At 54.2% G+C, this 17,199-nt stretch overlaps 7 protein-coding genes across 7 annotated transcripts; 3 read left to right on the forward strand and 4 right to left on the reverse strand.

Moving 5' to 3' along the window:
* Window positions 1–97: 97 nt before the first annotated feature.
* On the forward strand, window positions 98–3,646 carry C7974DRAFT_9023 (vacuolar protein 14 C-terminal Fig4p binding-domain-containing protein). The gene is made up of 8 exons (XM_046147472.1): window positions 98–626; window positions 674–841; window positions 894–1,614; window positions 1,661–2,205; window positions 2,255–2,638; window positions 2,687–2,805; window positions 2,857–2,936; window positions 2,987–3,646. The coding sequence occupies exons 1-8, from the start codon at window positions 396–398 to the stop codon at window positions 3,589–3,591; spliced, it is 2,853 nt and encodes a 950-aa protein (XP_046002644.1). The 5' UTR covers window positions 98–395; the 3' UTR covers window positions 3,592–3,646.
* C7974DRAFT_8853 (endoplasmic reticulum-based factor for assembly of V-ATPase-domain-containing protein) lies at window positions 3,647–4,654 on the reverse strand. The gene has a single exon (XM_046147441.1). The coding sequence runs from the start codon at window positions 4,533–4,535 to the stop codon at window positions 3,702–3,704; it is 834 nt and encodes a 277-aa protein (XP_046002645.1). The 5' UTR covers window positions 4,536–4,654; the 3' UTR covers window positions 3,647–3,701.
* A 364-nt stretch (window positions 4,655–5,018) lies between these two features.
* Window positions 5,019–6,187, forward strand: C7974DRAFT_407606 (isoprenoid synthase domain-containing protein; the record flags this gene model as incomplete). Its single annotated transcript, XM_046143252.1, has 2 exons — window positions 5,019–5,972; window positions 6,026–6,187. The coding sequence occupies 2 exons, from the start codon at window positions 5,019–5,021 to the stop codon at window positions 6,185–6,187; spliced, it is 1,116 nt and encodes a 371-aa protein (XP_046002646.1).
* A 97-nt stretch (window positions 6,188–6,284) lies between these two features.
* On the reverse strand, window positions 6,285–6,727 carry C7974DRAFT_8745 (uncharacterized protein). The gene is made up of 2 exons (XM_046147429.1): window positions 6,642–6,727; window positions 6,285–6,587 (listed from the first exon to the last, which is right to left on the reverse strand). Exons 1-2 carry the CDS (start codon window positions 6,690–6,692, stop codon window positions 6,420–6,422), a joined length of 219 nt encoding a protein of 72 aa, XP_046002647.1. The 5' UTR covers window positions 6,693–6,727; the 3' UTR covers window positions 6,285–6,419.
* A 309-nt stretch (window positions 6,728–7,036) lies between these two features.
* On the reverse strand, window positions 7,037–11,400 carry C7974DRAFT_459673 (uncharacterized protein). Its single transcript, XM_046146115.1, has 6 exons — window positions 10,815–11,400; window positions 9,861–10,769; window positions 8,898–9,395; window positions 8,776–8,864; window positions 7,620–8,736; window positions 7,037–7,565 (listed from the first exon to the last, which is right to left on the reverse strand). The coding sequence occupies exons 1-6, from the start codon at window positions 11,238–11,240 to the stop codon at window positions 7,308–7,310; spliced, it is 3,297 nt and encodes a 1,098-aa protein (XP_046002648.1). The 5' UTR covers window positions 11,241–11,400; the 3' UTR covers window positions 7,037–7,307.
* On the forward strand, window positions 11,401–12,825 carry C7974DRAFT_382474 (WD40-repeat-containing domain protein). Its single transcript, XM_046140679.1, has one exon. The coding sequence runs from the start codon at window positions 11,411–11,413 to the stop codon at window positions 12,767–12,769; it is 1,359 nt and encodes a 452-aa protein (XP_046002649.1). The 5' UTR covers window positions 11,401–11,410; the 3' UTR covers window positions 12,770–12,825.
* Window positions 12,826–12,917: 92 nt separating this feature from the next.
* C7974DRAFT_429887 (uncharacterized protein) lies at window positions 12,918–14,156 on the reverse strand (the record flags this gene model as incomplete). Its single annotated transcript, XM_046144669.1, has 2 exons — window positions 12,918–13,885; window positions 13,943–14,156. 2 exons carry the CDS (start codon window positions 14,154–14,156, stop codon window positions 12,918–12,920), a joined length of 1,182 nt encoding a protein of 393 aa, XP_046002650.1.
* Between the last annotated feature and the right edge of the window lie 3,043 nt (window positions 14,157–17,199).

Here is a 17,199-nt window from a genome sequence, read left to right on the forward strand (position 1 = left end):
AGCGCGCCCCGTCTGGACGAGTGAGGATGAGAGACAGCTAGATTTGACTTGGCTGAGTGAGCATTCGGTCGCTTTGAGGCGTCATGGCGCAGATCAGGCTCAAGCGTCGCTCCAGGAGACCCAAAAGCTCGCCCTGTCAGTTGTTTGTGCGACAGTCGTGCGCGCAGCCGTTGCTGGCTTTCAGCGTCCCGCGTTGGCGCGCACCAGGCAGGGATGGCTCTGCAGAGGTGCGATGACGTCCCCGCGCATCTCTGGGCCGTGTTGAAGCATGCACGACGCGACAACAACCGCACCTGCCAACGGCCATCCACACTTCTGCGCCTACCCGCCCGCGCTCCCGACGACGATGCACCCATAGCCGCGACATGTAAAGGCGGCCGCCGCACTCTATCAATATGGACCCCAACATCACCAAAGCGCTTAACGATAAGCTCTACGACAAGCGCAAAAGCGGCGCACTCGAGCTCGAGGGCCTTATTCGAGATGCACTCAATGCGCAGGACCACGACCGGATAGCCAAGATCGTGCACGAGCTCTGCCACCACTACGCATATGCCGTCCACCAGCCTCACGCCCGCAATGGAGGCCTCATCGGTCTTGCTGCGGCGTCAATAGCACTGGGACCTGTGCGTGCAGGCCTGTCTCTTTGTGAAGCCTTGCTCATGTTGTCTAGGAAGTCGCACGCTACCTCGAAGAAATCGTCCCCCCCGTCCTCGCCTGTTTCTCCGACTCAGATGCTCGTGTCAGGTACTATGCATGCGAGAGCATGTACAATATTGCCAAGGTCGCAAAGGGCGAAATACTTGTCTATTTCAACCAAGTGTTCGATGCGCTGTGCAAGGTGAGCTTGGAAACAGCAACTACATAGGAGGCTGCTGACACAAGTCTTACAGCTGGCCGCCGATTCGGAGTTGTCAGTCAAGAACGGAGCTGAGCTGCTCGATCGTCTAGTCAAAGACATCGTGTCCGAGTCCGCTGCCTCATACGTATCTGTCCTTCACCTACTCAACGAATCACCAGGTCACCCGGACGACTCTCCCGACCATCCTGCGCACCATCTCGAGACTGCCTTCAGCCTCGAACGATTCTTGCCCCTTCTTGAGGAGAGGATAAATGTCATCAACCCGTTCACACGCTCATTCTTAGTCGCTTGGGTAACTTTGCTCGACTCCATACCGGATCTCGAGCTCATTGCTCACCTACCCCGTTTCCTTGGTGGGCTGTTCAAATTCCTTAGCGACTCAAACACAGATGTATATACCATGACACACGTTGCGCTCGAGAGATTCTTGAATGAGATCAGGAAGATCGCGCGGATCAAGAAAGGCATTGCAGAAAGCAAGAGAAGTCATAGCAAGGACGGCCGAAGACAGTCCACGTCATCAAGCACTCGCAGCGACATCGGTGACGAGAGTGAAGCCACGGGCAGCATACCGCTTGACCACCAAGCGTCCGTTGAAGAGGGCGACCACACAACCATTGGCAGCGAGTCAATGTCAGGTGATAGTGGAAAGTCTGTTAACGGAGATGGCGATTGGATCCCTGGGCAGGATGTGCACGTTGATCACCCCAAGATTCTTGAGATTCTTGTGGGCTTTTTGAGTTCGCCGTCAGGTATGAGTCCGCCTCCACCATGTCGATTCGGCACTAATTACCATAGACGCCGAAGAAGAGCAGACAAGCATTGTGCTCACCGCCCTCCGTTGGATCCACGCCTTCTTCGAGATCTGCCCCGAGGACATTACGCCGTTTGTCCCCAGCCTGCTCTCACACGTGCTACCGCGCATGTCGCACGATGTTGACGAGGTTCGCCAAGAGGCGATCAAGGTCAATGCTGCGTTGATGGACTACATAATGTCGCTCTCCGAGGACCGCCCGCCGAATAGCAACGTTGGAGATAAGATCTTGCTGCCGCCTTCACTCTCTGAATTGGGTAAAGAGCTTACAGGCACCCAGCGGCGCGACTCGAACCTCTCGAGCAGGCTTCTAAAGGCAGTAATTCGCGAGCAGGTACCAGAAAACAAAGTGGGCACACAGTCACCGACACCAGCAGAGGATCGTGACCCCTCACCGCGCCAAGTGCCCGAACTGGACTATCAGGCTGCTGTTAGCGCACTTACCTTGCAGTTCCTCAATGAGCACGAAGCCACACGAGTAGCGGCTATTGCATGGCTGATCATGTTGCATAGGATGGCGCCTGGCAGGGTCAGCACAGTCTGCGGTGTTGCTATATCTCCTGCTGACAATTTTTCAGATACTCACAGTCGATGATGGCACTTTTCCCGCCCTACTCAAGACACTCTCAGATCCCTCTGACGCTGTCGTGACCCGTGACCTGCTACTGCTGTCACAGATATCCATGCACAGCGACGACACCTATTTCACCTCTTTTATGGTCAATCTCTTGAAGCTGTTTTGCACAGATCGCAGGCTGCTTGAGACACGAGGCAATCTCATTATCAGGCAACTGTGTCTCACACTGAGCGCCGAGAAGATCTATCGCACAATGGCCGATTGTATCGCGAAAGATGAGGACGTCGAGTTTGCGAGCATCATGGTTCAAAACCTCAATAATAACCTCATCACGGCACCCGAGCTTGCCGACCTTCGGAGGCGATTGCGCAACCTAGAAAACAGGGTACATATCCCTCTAAATTTCAAGCACCACTTGGACTAACTCGAGTAGGACGGGCAGTCATTCTTCGTTACACTTTTCAAGGCTTGGTGCCACAATGCAGTGGCTACTTTTTCACTGTGTCTCCTAGCTCAGGCTTATGAACAGGCTTACCACCTGCTTCAAATATTGTAAGTCCACATAAGGTTGATGTGTCTGCATAATCCGGCTGACAATCGCAGTGCCGATCTTGAGATGACTGTCAACACTCTCATCCAAATCGACAAGCTTGTGCAATTGCTAGAGTCGCCTGTGTTTACGTGTAAGTCGCAATCACACTTTTGCGACGTGCCGCCAATTGATTTGTTTCAGATCTCCGCATCCAGCTTCTCGAGCCAGAGAGGTATCCGCACCTCTACAAATGCTTGTACGGACTCCTCATGCTTCTCCCACAATCTTCCGCGTTTGCGGCGTTGAAGAACAGGCTGAACAGCGTGTCTGCTATTGGCTACCTGCACATTGCTCCACGCACGTATGTACCCCAATCCAATACCCTAAACCATTTGAGGCAAAAGAGCTCAGAAGTTGGTACCTCCAGCGCACCCCAAGGCCCCTCTGCATCCGGATTTGAGCGTCCCAATCGACTCAAGGCCAGAGAAGAAGGCAGCGTCAAATGGAACGAGCTCCTCGACAGGTTCAAGGCGACTCAAGAGAAGGCGAGGCGCACCGCGTCACATGCGACCATGGGCGAGGACATGCCAACCGGCCTCGACACGGTCCAGGAGAAAGAATCGAGAATTCCACCAGCAGTGCCACCCAAACACGCGGGGCTGCGACCGAATTCGCCAGCCGGAGCGACGAGGCCACCGGTTACACAAGCCGCAGCGAACGCAGCCCAAGGCCACAAACCCAGATCTAGTCTCAGTAACCTTGGTCGGTTCGCCGGGGGCGTGGCTGGGCGGAACAAGAAGAAGTAGTGTAGGTGTCTGAGCTGCCTCATTGTTTACAAGCTTGGCGTAGGTGGCATCTGAGAAGCATTGTGGGAGTTGTTCTTTGGCATGTGTCGGCGTTTGCTTTATCCACGTGTTCAGCGATGTTTGCCCTTCCTGTATCTCACCCCATCGTCGGCCTTCTCCTTGGATGTAGTCAAGACAGCTTCTTCATTCGTACTCCGATCCAACACCCAGCTTGCAACGATCTCCTTGATCTCCGGTTTCTTCTTCTCTGCTGTCTTCGCCTCCTGCACCTTCCTGACGTAGCCGCTGTACACAACCACCTCAGCGATGGCCACAGCCAGCGAGCTGCCCATAGAGAGCCCCAGTCGCTTGCCAACAGACCAGTGTCGCGCTGCCACCCACACGAAGACGGCGACGCAGACAATGGATATCAGGACGTTGATTATCAGGATTATCTGGCGGTGCACTTCTTCGTACGAAACGTCGTCTACTTCGTCGACGCCGATGGTGAAGTGGTCGGGCATGCGGTTGCGGCTATTTGGGAAACGTTGGGTGAATGTCTCGCGCGTGGGAGGTGGATTTAGCATGCGCTCGTAGGCGCGGGCTTCTTCTTCGGCGCGGAGGCGGGCCATGAGGGCGTGGTACTCGGGCGTCTGCTGCTTCTTGGGCGGTGGGGGTGGTACGTAGATCGTGGTGTTACGGAGGAGTGCATTGAGAGTTGTTGGTGTTTCAATCTCTACGGAGGCGTCGTTCGTTGTGTCATCGTTGTGGTGCGAATTGGGAGGCAGCTGCTTCACAAGCTTCGACAGGTCGATCAGCTGGCTGTGCGAGATGGGGTTACCGGGTTTAGGTGCGGCGAGGACAGGCTCAGACGGCTTCTGCAGCTTCGAGAATTCTTCGGGCAGTATCTCTGCGACTCGCGACAAAGCCCTGGCTATACCGGGTGTCACCGTGAGGAGTACCATTGTTGCGGTTGTAGACGTGCATCACTGGTGCCTGTCAGATCGCGGAGGCCGACGCGACAATTACTCGCGCCGACAGCCTTGGCGCTATGCTATCATCATGACTTTGTAAAACTTCCCTTTCCAGTGTTGATAGCGGCTGCGCCCGGTCATCTCTTCCGAACATCCCCCAATTCCTCGGGCACACATTGATCGCGCCTGGACCATCATTTTCCCGTCTTTTTCATACCTGAGAATTCAATGATGAGGCGCTCGAGTCGGCTGGTGAGCAGTTTTGCCCAGCGGTCTTACTACCCTGCAACCTCAACGTCACGACTCTCGATATCGACATGTCCCTACCATAGCGTCGTCCGCACACAAGAGCCTCATGTCTCGACACATCACTCTGCCAGGCGGCGAAACCAGTCCTCGTGGGCAGCCGCTGCGCAAGCTGCTAGCGTTGCGCAGCACATCAGGGCCGCGCCGCCACCAGATGCGCCGCTGAAGATGGATCCCTTCCAGACAGTAGCACGCGAGATGAAGTTTTTGACGGGGAACATACGATCGCTACTCGGCTCCGGGCACCCTACGCTGGACACGGTCGCAAAATACTACACACAAAGCGAGGGCAAATACGTGCGCCCTATGCTCGTTCTGCTCATGAGCAGAGCTACAGCATTGACCCCCAAGATCGCGCGTGGAGGAAGTGGCAGCAACAGCGTCGACGAACCAATTACCAGCTCATCGATACTCAGTGACGGCAACCCGGGAGCCGGCATATCCGACATCACACACGACGCCGCCTACACCTCCACTGACTCCGACATTCTTCCCTCGCAACGCCGCCTGGCCGAGATCACGGAGCTCATCCACACCGCTTCCCTCCTCCACGACGACGTTATCGACCACTCTGTTGCTCGTCGCGGCGCGCCCTCCGCAAACGTCGAGTTCGGCAACAAGATGGCTGTCCTAGCCGGCGATTTCCTCCTCGGCCGCGCCTCAGTCGGGCTCGCACGGCTGCGGGACCCTGAAGTGACAGAGCTGCTCGCGACTGTTATTGCCAACCTCGTTGAGGGCGAGTTCATGCAGCTGAAGAACACCGCCCGCGACGAGAAGAACCCTGTCTGGACCGAAGACACCGTGACGTACTACCTGCAGAAGACATACCTCAAGTCAGCTTCTCTGATCTCGAAGTCGTGTCGCGCCGCTGCTGTGCTGGGTGGCAGTACGCCGGAGGTCGTCGAGGCGAGCTACCAGTATGGAAAGAACCTGGGCATGGCCTTCCAGCTGGTCGACGACATGCTGGACTACACAATAAGCAGCGAGGAGCTAGGGAAGCCAGGCGGTGCGGATTTAGAGCTAGGTCTTGCAACGGCGCCTCTGCTGTTCGCGTGGAAGGACAACCAGACGCTAGGCAAGCTCGTGGGCAGGAAGTTTGGCGAGAAGGGCGACGCGCAGAAGGTAAGACACATTGCATCCCGAAAGACTGGAGAAGGAACGCTGACTCTGCCTAGGCACGCGAAATCGTACTCGCCAGCACCGGCCTCCAGCAAACGCGCGCCCTGGCCCAGGACTACGTCGACAAGGCCATCGAGGCCATCGCGCCGTTCCCCGACAGCGATGCCAAGAACGGCCTGATTGAGATGTGCACCAAGGTGCTGCAGCGGAGAAAGTAGAGCGTTTTGACCCTGACCTGTATTAGTACTGTACATTTGCGAGCATGAGGCACACACTACGCTGTGTCTGGGAGGCCGACGTCGGTCTCCCGTTGTCTGTTTGAGTTCTGGATGTAAATATATCTATTTACGCTACTAGATGAGCTGGGCAGCGCAGCAAAAGCTAGTGATAATACGTTGAAGGCGCGACATCGTGCTAGAAGCTTGCTATCCTTGCCGGTGGAACAGATCACTACGTAGCATAAAAAATCAAAGTAACGATTATCACAAATAACAACCAAAAAGTAAAATTGACCGGCAGAGCCAGAAGAATGACCCCTCCAGGCCCGTTTGCCCCACCTCCTGCACCGCACAAAAAACAGCAAAAAAGAAATTGGTGTTTTGACCTAACCAGGGGTCGCTAGAGGGAGTTAGGAATCGAACTTGCGTACTGTTGAGTGCAGTGAATACTTACAACCTGGAATCTCTTGATTACCGAACGAATCGTAGTCAAGCGCCTTGCCATTGGGCCATTAGGCCAGATGTTACTCTGTTGATGAAAGAGCGGAAATCTACGTTAAATATATACATGGCAGTTGAGGGCATTCGTGGTGATGCATGCCCCACACGATGTGCTGCCCCAGTTGTGAAGATTCTTTCTTCGCTGGTTGCGCTAAGACCGGCTGTCTTGTCTGTCCCTGTGCGCTGGAACGGTGATTTGTAGACAACTCTTCATTGTGGTGGGTTGCAGACCAACCCTGGTAACTGGCTAGATCAGATAAACTCACGGAAACTCTGCACTTTACACGTCGACAGTGAATCGCGAGCGTAGCTGAATACCTCCCAGCTACTTTTCCTTGATCAGTAAGTAGCGGTGCATATGCCTCGACCTTTTTGCATTGTGAATGCGTGCACGTGGGAAAGGAATAGCCTTTTGTATTCCAGAGGTAATAAATCCTCTCTGTGCATCAAATCGTAAGAATCTTTGAGCTGCTGTGCAACCCGTGCATTACAATACTCCTCCACCATCGACCAAGAATTCCAGATAGCCTTGTTCCTGCCAAATATTTTCACCAGCCCTATATCCTCCTCGAGTCTCATCCGCTCAACAGGTTAAGCTCCCTGGAGTCTGTTCCACCCTTTAAAAGTCGGTCTTTCCACCCATAACCTTCGCTGCGTTGACCGCCTTCATCTTGTCCACCCACCCGGCCGCCGGCACAATCTTCCTCACTGTGCGCACCTCATCCGATGCGTAACCTGGAATGCGAATGTTATAGCTGCGCTCAAGAACGTGCTGGATGTCGCGGATATCGAGTTGCGGGCTGTCGCGGAGCTTGGACAGCTTGCAAGCGTTGGAGATGACATTGTCAACGAAATCGTCTGCGAGCTGGAGGACCGCCTACGTGTTACTGTTAGCTTTGCTTGAGAAGTCGCTTCGTTTATAGTATCTTACGTCTTCAACTTCTGGTGTCAGCGCCTCCTCACTCCCGCCCGTGACTTGCCTCACCAACTCGTCCAATTTCCGCTTGCTGAGCACGCGATCACCTTCGCCTTCAAGCTGGAACGGTGGCGGCCTTGATATCACAGGCTGACCCATAGGTCCCGGTGCACCGTTGGTCGGCCCGCTCATAGTTGGTCGCTGCTGACCCATGTTGACAGGCACGGGTGATGTGACGTTCAGATGGCGCGGGATTGGCATCTTGGGGTTATTGAGCTGCTCGCGCTCGCGACTGCCAGGCGCATGGAAGTTGCCTGCTGGACCGCCTTGCATGGGCGTGTTGGACCGCGCAGGGTCTGTGTAGGAGCGGTTTGCGGCGCTGACAGCAGCTTGGTGAGAAAGCGGGACTGGAGGACCGTTGCCCGTCGCGGACTGCGGGTGCGGCGAGTTGCTTTGCTGATGCTGCTGTTGCATGTTCGCCTGGTGTGGGTTGATCTGCGGTCGAGCCTGTCCTTGCTGCGGCAACTGAGGCTGCTGTGGCTGTCCTTGCTGTCCTTGTTGTCCTTGCTGTTGAAATTGATGTTGAGGCATCGAAAGAGAATGCGGTGCTGGTGGTGGGCGCTGCAATTGTTGTTGTGACTGCCCTTGCTGCTGCATTGGTTGCTGCTGCTGTTGTTGTGGCTGTTGAAGTTGCTGTTGCGGTTGTTGGGCGTTCTGAGGTGGCTGCTGGTTGAATTGCGGCAGTTGCTGCGTTTGCGGCAGTTGCGGCAGCCCGCCCTCGATCTTTATCTGCGGCTCCTCCTTCACTGCAGGCTGGCCGCTCGGTCCCGAAAGTGAAGGCTGTCGTTGCGGCTGCGGCTGCTGAGACTGCTGTGACTGTTGAGCTTGTTGTGGCTGCTGCGGCTGTGACTGCTGCTGCTGCTGCTGCGATGGATTTTGCTGGGGCTGTGTAGGCTGTGCACCCTGCCCTTGACCAGCTCGCTCGTCTTTCCACTGTTTCTGCAGGCCGCGAAACTTCTCGATCTGAGCCTTCATGCGGTAATACTCCTCCTCGACCTTGTTCTTGGCATTCGTCAGTTCTTGTGGTACCTCTTGCCCGCTCTTTCCTCGCTCCTGTATCTGCGCCTGGATCCTCTTTATGTTCTCGGTCAGTGTCGCCTGCTTCGCCAACATGTTGAGGTATCCATTCTTATATTCCTTGAGCTTTGTATCGGCATCAGGGGTGCCCAATGTGAAGTTCAGTGGCAGCGTAAACGGAAACTCGTGAACGTGTTTGATGATCGATGGGTCTACAGAGGGGTTCTGTGGTCGCTGCTGGCCTTGATTCTGCGGTTGCGACGGCTGCTGTTGATTCGCAGCGGCTTCTCCAGCACTCCCCTGCCCTTCCTGCTTGACCGAGTTCTGCTGTGCGCCTGCGTTTGGCTGACCAGACTGTCCTTGCCCGCCCTGCTGTTGCTGCTGGACCTTTGCTCTATGTGCGCGCTCTCTAGCGATGAACTTCTGGGAGAACTGCTGCAATGTCTGACGCGCCTGAGCCTGCTCTGGACTGCCTGCGGCAGCATTGTTGAACATATTCCAGGTGTTTTGCATGAGTATCCTATACTTCTGCTTCTCATCTTCCGTCAGACAGTGCAGCCTAAGTATATCGTCAGCTTTGAGCAGCTTTGGGCCTTGTTGCTGCTGCTGGCCAGCGCCAGCTGCTTGGGGCTGGGAGCTGCTCATGATGGGGTCGGTCGCTGTTGCGCAGCTCTGGGGGGCCTTGCGCCTTTTTTGACGTTTGTGGGAGTGTCGCTGTGATTATGCGACGCGTACTTTCTGTTCTGAGGTTTGTCAGGTGCTTGTGTGGTGTGGTCTTTTGGGAAGGGCGATGCACTGAGGGTTGACGCTTGATGGGTCGTGGATGGGCTTGGCGGTCTCTTGTAGTGATATCAGCTCTGTGAACTTGCAAACCACTTCGAGATGTGTTTATCTGATTCCAGGCCAGGCTACTCCTTAGTGAAAGAACCTGTAGTCCTCTATCTATTCTTTGATTTAGAACGCTTTTTCCAGAGCTACCTTGAAGACCTCCGCCAGAGAAGCGACAACGGCTTGTACCTACCGGTCCTAGCGGCTGCCCGTTCACGTCGCGAATGCACGTGCATCAAAACAGGCCCGCATCACCCACTTGTGTACATTTCGTCTGAGATTAAGCTATGCAGGATTCCCGGTATCCGATCGCTCCTCCGCGTCTGATGCTCTATCCATTGCGTTCCTCACCTCCCACTCAAACTCCTTCAGCGCCCTCATCTCGCTGCCGCCAAACAGCAAGCCCATCAATCCATCAATGACACCAACACCCAGCCCCAACGAGCTCAACAGCATTAATATGAAAGATACATAGTTGTGCGGCGACCACCAGACTCCAATCATGCAGGCGACCCACACAGAAAGTTGGAAGAAGAAGTGCCCAATGCGCAACTTACGCTGCAATCGTTGACGGTCCATGTATTTGACCAGTGTTGCTATGATCTCTTCGTACGTCTCAATAGGTAGGTATCGATTGACGACGTCGGAAGCGTGCGCGGCGTGGGGATTATCCTTCCTTGTCAACGTGCACTCGACAGAAAAATGATCGCTGAGCGAGCAGTGTAGCGTTGGATGGCGCATAGTCATGCCAACGTTTGCCTGCTCAAGCTCCCACTCAGCGGTCTCCTCTCCCGTGTTTGCATCATGGTGTCGTGCGCTGCTGAAGAAGATGTAATCGAGTCGCTTTGCGCTGGGGTCGTCCACGGCAGGGTCTATCTGCACGTTCTCGCCCCTTTTCAGCCGCTTCTTGTGTGCTTCGTTCCATCTCCACGAATTGAAGGCGCTGTCACACGTCGTGCCATTCGTTGTGAGATTGAACTCGGCATTTGGCATGGGAACGCCGCGTAGCTGCTCCACTTTGTCTTTCGCTGCGCCGTGCGACGAATCGGGGTGGAGGATGCGCCATACATCCTTCACAGGAGCGTGTGTCTCGACAATGCGGTGCGCCAGCGAAAGGGGGACCATGTTGAAGTCTCCCATGCCGATGACCAAATGCCCGCGCTCGGCAGCTGCACGCATGAGTTTTGCTATTTCCCATGCCTGGGCCGTTCGATGGCAGATGTAAGAATCGTGCGGTTCGGCTTCGTACGGTGCATGAAGCTGTGGCTGTCAGTACGAACTCCGACGGTAGAACACTATACACACGTGCGTAGTGAAGACTTCTGCCACGTCTTTAGAAGCCGGCCCTATGCGTATGCGTGCACACGCAACACCCTTGCCGACGAACCAGTCTCCACGGTAAAAAGCAGCAGGTCGTCCGTTGAGCGGATACCGCACCATGTTGCTCTCTTCAATTGGCCATCTGGATAGGATGGCAAGCCCGCCTCCAAAGCAGCCGCTATGATAAAACTTTCCATACGGCAGTATCTCTTTGGTGAGATCGCGAATGGCTTCATAGTCCTGCTGTGTCCAGCATTCTTGGAGGCCGACAATGTCTGGACGAGGATCTGCAGCGGCAATTTGGCGGCCAATCTCAGTCAAGCGCTCATTGCGGAGTGTAGATATAAACTTGAGGCCCCAGCAATTGAGCGATAGGACTCGCAGACTTGTCGGTTTCTCAGGGGGAATCATGGCGGTAATTGTTCAGGAGATGGAATTATTTGGCGATGCACCATCAGGTACACAGACCGAGGCACGTCACAAGCAGGGGTCCCCTGTGCCTCTCTTCACCGCCTACGCGCTTGCGGGCAGAACACAGGGAATCCGCGTTCTACTGCTAACTTTCAACACCCACAAACAACATGGGCTCTCCCATCAAGCGCTCGCGAGAGGAGACCGAAGACGAGTACGACGATGCGCCGCCACGAAAACGCTCCAACTCTCGCTCTCCTCGCAATGGCTCTCCAGAATACAGACTAGCAGAACGGCCTGCGCGCCGGTACAGCAGGGACCGTGACAATGATGTGGACGACAGCGCAGACGAGCGACGATACTATAGCCGGCGATCACCATCGCGATCGCGGTCGCCCTCGAACTCGCGCTCGCGATCTCAAAGCAACACGCCGCCACCTCGCAAACCAACTGCCCTAAACTACACACCCCACCTCATCCTCCGTGGCCACAAGCGCGCAGTCTCCTGCCTCAGATTCTCCCCAAACGGACTGTGGATAGCAACCGGCTCTGCCGATGCCACGATAAAGATTTGGTCCTCTTCGACTGGCATGCTCGAGCACACGCTCGAAGGTCACCTCGCTGGCATCAACACGCTGACCTGGTCGCCCGACAGCACGACCCTCGCCTCGGGCTCAGACGACAAGAGCATTCGCCTTTGGGACGTGCAGACTGGGCTTGCGCACCCAACGCCGCTGATTGGGCATCACAACTATGTCTATTCTCTAGCCTTCAGCCCCAAGGGCAACATGCTTGTCAGTGGCAGCTACGACGAAGCAGTGTTCCTGTGGGACGTGCGTGCGGCACGCGTGATGCGATCTCTGCCAGCACATTCTGATCCAGTATCGGCAGTTGACTTTGTGCGCGATGGCACGCTGATTGTATCTTGCTCGCACGACGGCCTGATCAGGGTGTGGGACACCAGTACAGGACAGTGTCTGCGCACACTCGTCCACGAAGACAACGCATCAGTGACGAGCGTCAAGTTCAGTCCGAACGGAAAATACATACTAGCCCACACGCTAGACTCGTGCATACGGCTGTGGGACTATGCGAACGGCAAGGGGAGATGCGTCAAGACGTATCAGGGTCATACAAACGCCAAGTACTCACTATCTGGCGCATTTGGCACATATGGTGATAGAACAAACCCAGAGGAGACATATGCCTTCGTAGCGTCGGGTAGCGAAGAGGGCGGGATTGTGCTGTGGGACGTCTCGAGTAAGAACGTACTTCAGCGACTGTCTGGCCACGACGATACAGTATTGGCTGTAGACACGCACCCTAAAGAGGAGCTGATCGCAAGTGCGGGATTGGATCGAAGCATACGAATATGGAAAGCCTCGCCTCTCCCTGTAAGAAAACAGGAGGGGAGCAACGGCTACGATCCAGACGTGCTCCCTCCAAACCCTTTTGCAACAGACAGCCCAGCATTTGGGAGTCCGGCTGTGGGCACGCCTGTGGATAGCAGCCCCATGAGACACGAGTAGCGGTCATTTCCTTGATAGATACCCCTCGATTGATTTGAATTTGTCAATTGACCTAGAAGCCTCTACAAGTCTGATTTGAAGTCCAACGAAAGAGCAACTTTCAGCTACTGAGTACAACCGCGCATGCTCCGTCTGCCAACACCTGACTCTATTTTCCATTCCCTATCTCATGCACCTGTCCCCCCTGGCCCGGGACGTGCGGCACACTCACCGCATCAACCTCATGCGCATCGGGGTTCATTTGATATTGGCTGACCACCGGCATGGGAGGAGGCACACCATGCGGTTGAGCGTACACCGGCGCTGGGGTAGAGGGGCTCGAGACAACAGGCGACACTGGCGTCGAAGGATACTCCTGCACTGACATGTATGCTCCCGGTTTACTCTCTTGGCCATGTGGGAAGTAGGGTGGAGCAGCCGGCGCAAGGCCCTGTTGATTGGCAGACGGGTGGAAAAGACTCGGTTGCTGCATCTGCATTTGATGTGGAGGAGCTTGCTGTTGTGGCGGTTGCGCAGGATACTGAGATCCCTGTTGCTGTGGCGGGAACTGCGACTGTGGACGCGTTGCATGGACTGCAGCCATGGCCTGGGCACTCGCTGCAATCTCGCGTTGCTTTCTCTTCTTCTTCAGGCAAATGAAGATGCCAACTGCGATGCAACAGATTACGAAGATTGCAACTACAACGATACCAACTATGACGCCGATGGCGAGCGTCTTCCTCCTCCGACTCGATGTGCCGCTGCCTGATCCTGTGACAGCAGGGTTCGCTACAACGGTGGCTAGGGTCATGCTCGTTGTGGCGCCGAGGTCATCAGTGGCGCGCTGCAGAACTGTCGCAATGTTGGTCTCTGAGTAGGCAACGCATCCGTAGCCAATGACACCGTTGCTGGGGAAAGTCCAGGTGGCGCAGTATGGCAGAGTGGACTCTGTGCACTTTTGTATGAAAGTGTTGAGGACGCAGCTCGTGCCACACCCAGACCTGTATGCTGCGGCGTCGATGCAGGAACTTGCCCAGCCACAGTCGACAGTGTTGGCACTGTCGCAACATCCGATCATTCCAGCGCCTCCAGTGTATTGCATGCATGTGCGTGATCCCGGGCATGTCACGGAATTTGCTGTACAGTGTCAGTGCATGCTTCAGCCTCGCCCGGACATGAAGTTAAGAATCTTACAGTATACGCCATCTATCCAGCCGCATGTCTCGGGGTAGAGGTTTGTCTGTCGTTTTCGAAGCTCTTCAATCGACGGTGGAGCAGTTGGCTTCGAGGACATGCCACCCAAAGCAAGGTTCGGACTGGTAGATGTTGGCGAAGGGCCAGCAAAGGCGGCTCCTCGCACCGCTGGCAGAGCAGCCAGAAGGCTGACAAGTGATGAAGTGCCCTTCATGTTCGGGATGTCCGACCGAATGAGAAAGGCAGAGCGATGCGAATCGTTTATGTTAAAGAAGCGAAGATCGAAGAGGGGGCAAACAACAGCACGTTGACGGAGCTGGCATCTTAAACCTAGAGCTCCTTCGCGAGATTGCATTGCCCCATGGCGTTCTGAGCTGAATGCGAAGTACGAATATAGTAACACAGCGCAAGCATTGCGTTCAAGTCAATCGCGTGCCTGGAGCCACACTTTCCTCGTTCGAATTGGGCACGCGCTGTGGTCTGCGAGCGTCTTGCTCTAGCTCTCCAGTTCGGAAAAGGGAGGTATGGACATGCTGTTCGTGTCGTAGGACCAGTGTCCAAGAGTCCAGCTGAAAGGTGAGGCTGAAACGCAGGGCGATGATAGGACACCAGCTTGCTCATGAAAGTAAGCACAGCCGAGACTCGGTTTCCCCTGCAGAATATGCGGGAGCGACAGGAGCCTCAAGCGTTTATCTTTGCACACTTGGTTTGGTTGGTCGATGAAAGGTCGTTTTGCAGGATTATCCTTCCTAAGAATCTGCATGTCTTTAAGCGCTGCGTGGTACACAGCGCAGAGTCCTGAGTCTAGGTCTTTCCCAAGTCGAAATCAATTTATCACCAGTAGTGCCAGCAGTCAAGCAAAGCCTCTAGAGCTGTGCCATGAACGTGCTTTTGCACCAGTGCCATTGAGGATGACAGTGAAGATGACGGTGAAGAGATGCCGTCAAAGACACTGTGGCTACTTTTTTGCTTTGGAAAGGTACCTTAAGCTCCTTGTGGCCACAAACTGAATTCAGTACACGTCTGGTGCTCCGTACGACACCGAAGATCTACAGGACTTTGCTGCGTAGCTCCATTGTAAGTTCCTGGGTCCTTGGAGTTTGTGACAGCATATATAGCCGAGAAGGTTTTTTCTGAGTTCAGTAAATGTCGCTCTCTCCTTTCGGAGTTCTCGAGTCGGTCCGTTCTGTTCGCTGGTTGTTTACGGTGTACCGTGTCCGTGCGCGTAATGCGCGGATTCGCGTAATGCGCCGAAACCCCCTAAAGTGCACCTGAAAAATGAGGTTGTAGAGCCACGTACAATAGTTATTATTGCGAGGTTGTTTAGTGGAGTGTTCTATAGGTCTATGCGATAATTATTGCCTATATATTTTATTTATATAGAGTGGCGGTGCGGCCACTGCGGGTGGTGTGTGTGCGAGCTGGTGGAGGAGGCGTTGCAGGCTTTGGTTGACTACGCGCACCTATACCACGACGCGCAGGCTTTCTTCTTACTATAGAAGCTTTTGAAGCTGTCTTATTGCCTCTTTGGGACAATTGTATAGCTTTCTGGGCGTCCTGAGCTTGCTTCTGACGTTCCTTTTCAGCCTTGCGTTCAGCTACTTCTTCTGCCTTCTTGGCTTTGACACGGTCTCTCTCTTCCTTCTCCCTCACCCGCTGCTCACGCTTCTCCTGAGCTAGTCGCTCTTTGTATAGCTTGTTTGCGTGCCTGAGTTCAGCCATCTCTACTTTTCTAGCCTCTTCTGCCTCAGCTTCTTGTTGTTTTACCTGCTCATACTGACGTGCTTTATCAACCCTACAAGGAGAGTAAAACACTGCTCCACCATAATAGTCCTCAGGTTCCTGGAAGTCAAGGACTTTGCTCTTCTTCTTGTGCTTCTTCTGAGTCTTAAGAACCTCTTTTAGGCCTGCTATCTCATGGTGGAGTAGCTGGTTTTGGACTGAGATGTGGTGGAGCGAGCGGCTGATCTTCTTCAACTCCTTACTACTCTCATCCTTGGCAACCTTGCGCAGTAGGGTCTCTATTTTCAGCCAATCTTTGCCAGAATAAGTTGAAGAAGAGCTTCCGCTAGCATCAGAGGCCTGGGGAGAAGGCTCAGCAAAGCGGTGAAGGATGACGTTGGGTTGGAGGGGTGCTATACCCGTTGCCTCAAAAGACTTGAGTATCAACTCCTGAGTAAACGTGCTCGTCCAGGCCTTCCAGAATAGGTGGAAGAAGTCGCTCTTCTTGATTACTGATAGTCCCTGGCCATTGTGAAGGTATGTTGTGAGCTCCTTTGAGTACGCAGTTGAGAGAGGCTTGAACATCACTACATCCAGCGGCTGCAGCGTGTGGGTTGAGTGAGGAGGAAGGATAGCCAGCAGTATCTTATTCTGATCACAGTAGTTAATGAAGTCCATAGTCATATGGGATCCATGGCCGTCAAGGATCAGGAGGCGCCACTTCCTCCGCGCCTTGGTCTTGGTGAAGCGATCAAACACCTGTTGAAGCCAGGCAAGGCCTATATCGTTGTTGGTCCAGCCAGTAGGTGATGAGGAAACAAGTACGTCGTGTACCCCTGGCTGTACTTCCTCTACCCAGCTTGATTGGATGGTACTGTTGGCAGACTCGTAGAGGATGCCTGGCGGCAGTGCAGTCCCATCACCACACACACAAGCCAGCAGCGTAACCCAGGCCCTATTACCATCTTGAAGTGATGCTTTGACCTCCCCCTTCTCCCACATCCGCCTACTGAACACGTGTTTCGTCCTAGTAGTGATCCCAATCATGAACCCCTTTTCATCCATATTGTATGTGTGGCAGCTCTCAACCTTATACTTAGTGACCTTGCGTTGTAGTAGGTTGAAGTATAGCTCATACTTTGTGTATAAATCAGCGTTGTGGCGATTGGCGTCCATACCCGTTGAGTATTGAGAGATGAGATGGATGGAGTAGTTGTTAATAAACCGAGTAACCCAGCTCTCGCTCACACGCTCCTTGGCCACAGAAGACGCGAAATTCTGTATCATCTCCCTTGTAGGTGGTATAGAACGAGCAGTAAGCTCTCCTATATAAGTTACAAGCTCCTCCTCTTGTTGTGGAGTGAGCTTTTGCTGTGCAATAGCCTTCTTATTACGCGACCGCGTCTCACCCCTCCACGTGCGCGTCAACGTTGACCGCACAACACCATGCTTTTCAGCTATTTTAGACCACGGGATCTCATCTTCAGATGCAAAAGTATCACACTCTAAAAGGGCTTCTTCTAATCCCATCGCGT

Source organism: Boeremia exigua, assembly GCF_020726555.1.
Source record: "Boeremia exigua strain MPI-SDFR-AT-0100 chromosome Unknown C7974scaffold_1, whole genome shotgun sequence".
In the NCBI taxonomy this organism is placed as follows: domain Eukaryota; kingdom Fungi; phylum Ascomycota; class Dothideomycetes; order Pleosporales; family Didymellaceae; genus Boeremia; species Boeremia exigua.

Excerpts from the sequence above, each read along its gene's own strand:
- C7974DRAFT_9023 (XM_046147472.1), top strand. The coding sequence starts at position 396 with ATGGACCCCAACATCACCAAAGCGCTTAACGATAAGCTCTACGACAAG. Across the intron at positions 627-673 it reads CGTCAATAGCACTGGGACCT|GAAGTCGCACGCTACCTCGA; the intron begins GTGCGTGCAGGC and ends CATGTTGTCTAG. Across the intron at positions 2,639-2,686 it reads TGCGCAACCTAGAAAACAGG|GACGGGCAGTCATTCTTCGT; the intron begins GTACATATCCCT and ends TAACTCGAGTAG.
- C7974DRAFT_8853 (XM_046147441.1), bottom strand. The coding sequence starts at position 4,535 with ATGGTACTCCTCACGGTGACACCCGGTATAGCCAGGGCTTTGTCGCGA.
- C7974DRAFT_8745 (XM_046147429.1), bottom strand. The coding sequence starts at position 6,692 with ATGGCAAGGCGCTTGACTACGATTCGTTCGGTAATCAAGAGATTCCAG. Across the intron at positions 6,588-6,641 it reads TAATCAAGAGATTCCAGGTT|CGACCCCTGGTTAGGTCAAA; the intron begins GTAAGTATTCAC and ends AACTCCCTCTAG.
- C7974DRAFT_459673 (XM_046146115.1), bottom strand. The coding sequence starts at position 11,240 with ATGATTCCCCCTGAGAAACCGACAAGTCTGCGAGTCCTATCGCTCAAT. Across the intron at positions 9,396-9,860 it reads TGAAGGAGTTTGAGTGGGAG|CGACACTCCCACAAACGTCA; the intron begins GTGAGGAACGCA and ends GCATAATCACAG. Across the intron at positions 7,566-7,619 it reads TGACACCAGAAGTTGAAGAC|GCGGTCCTCCAGCTCGCAGA; the intron begins GTAAGATACTAT and ends AGTAACACGTAG.
- C7974DRAFT_382474 (XM_046140679.1), top strand. The coding sequence starts at position 11,411 with ATGGGCTCTCCCATCAAGCGCTCGCGAGAGGAGACCGAAGACGAGTAC.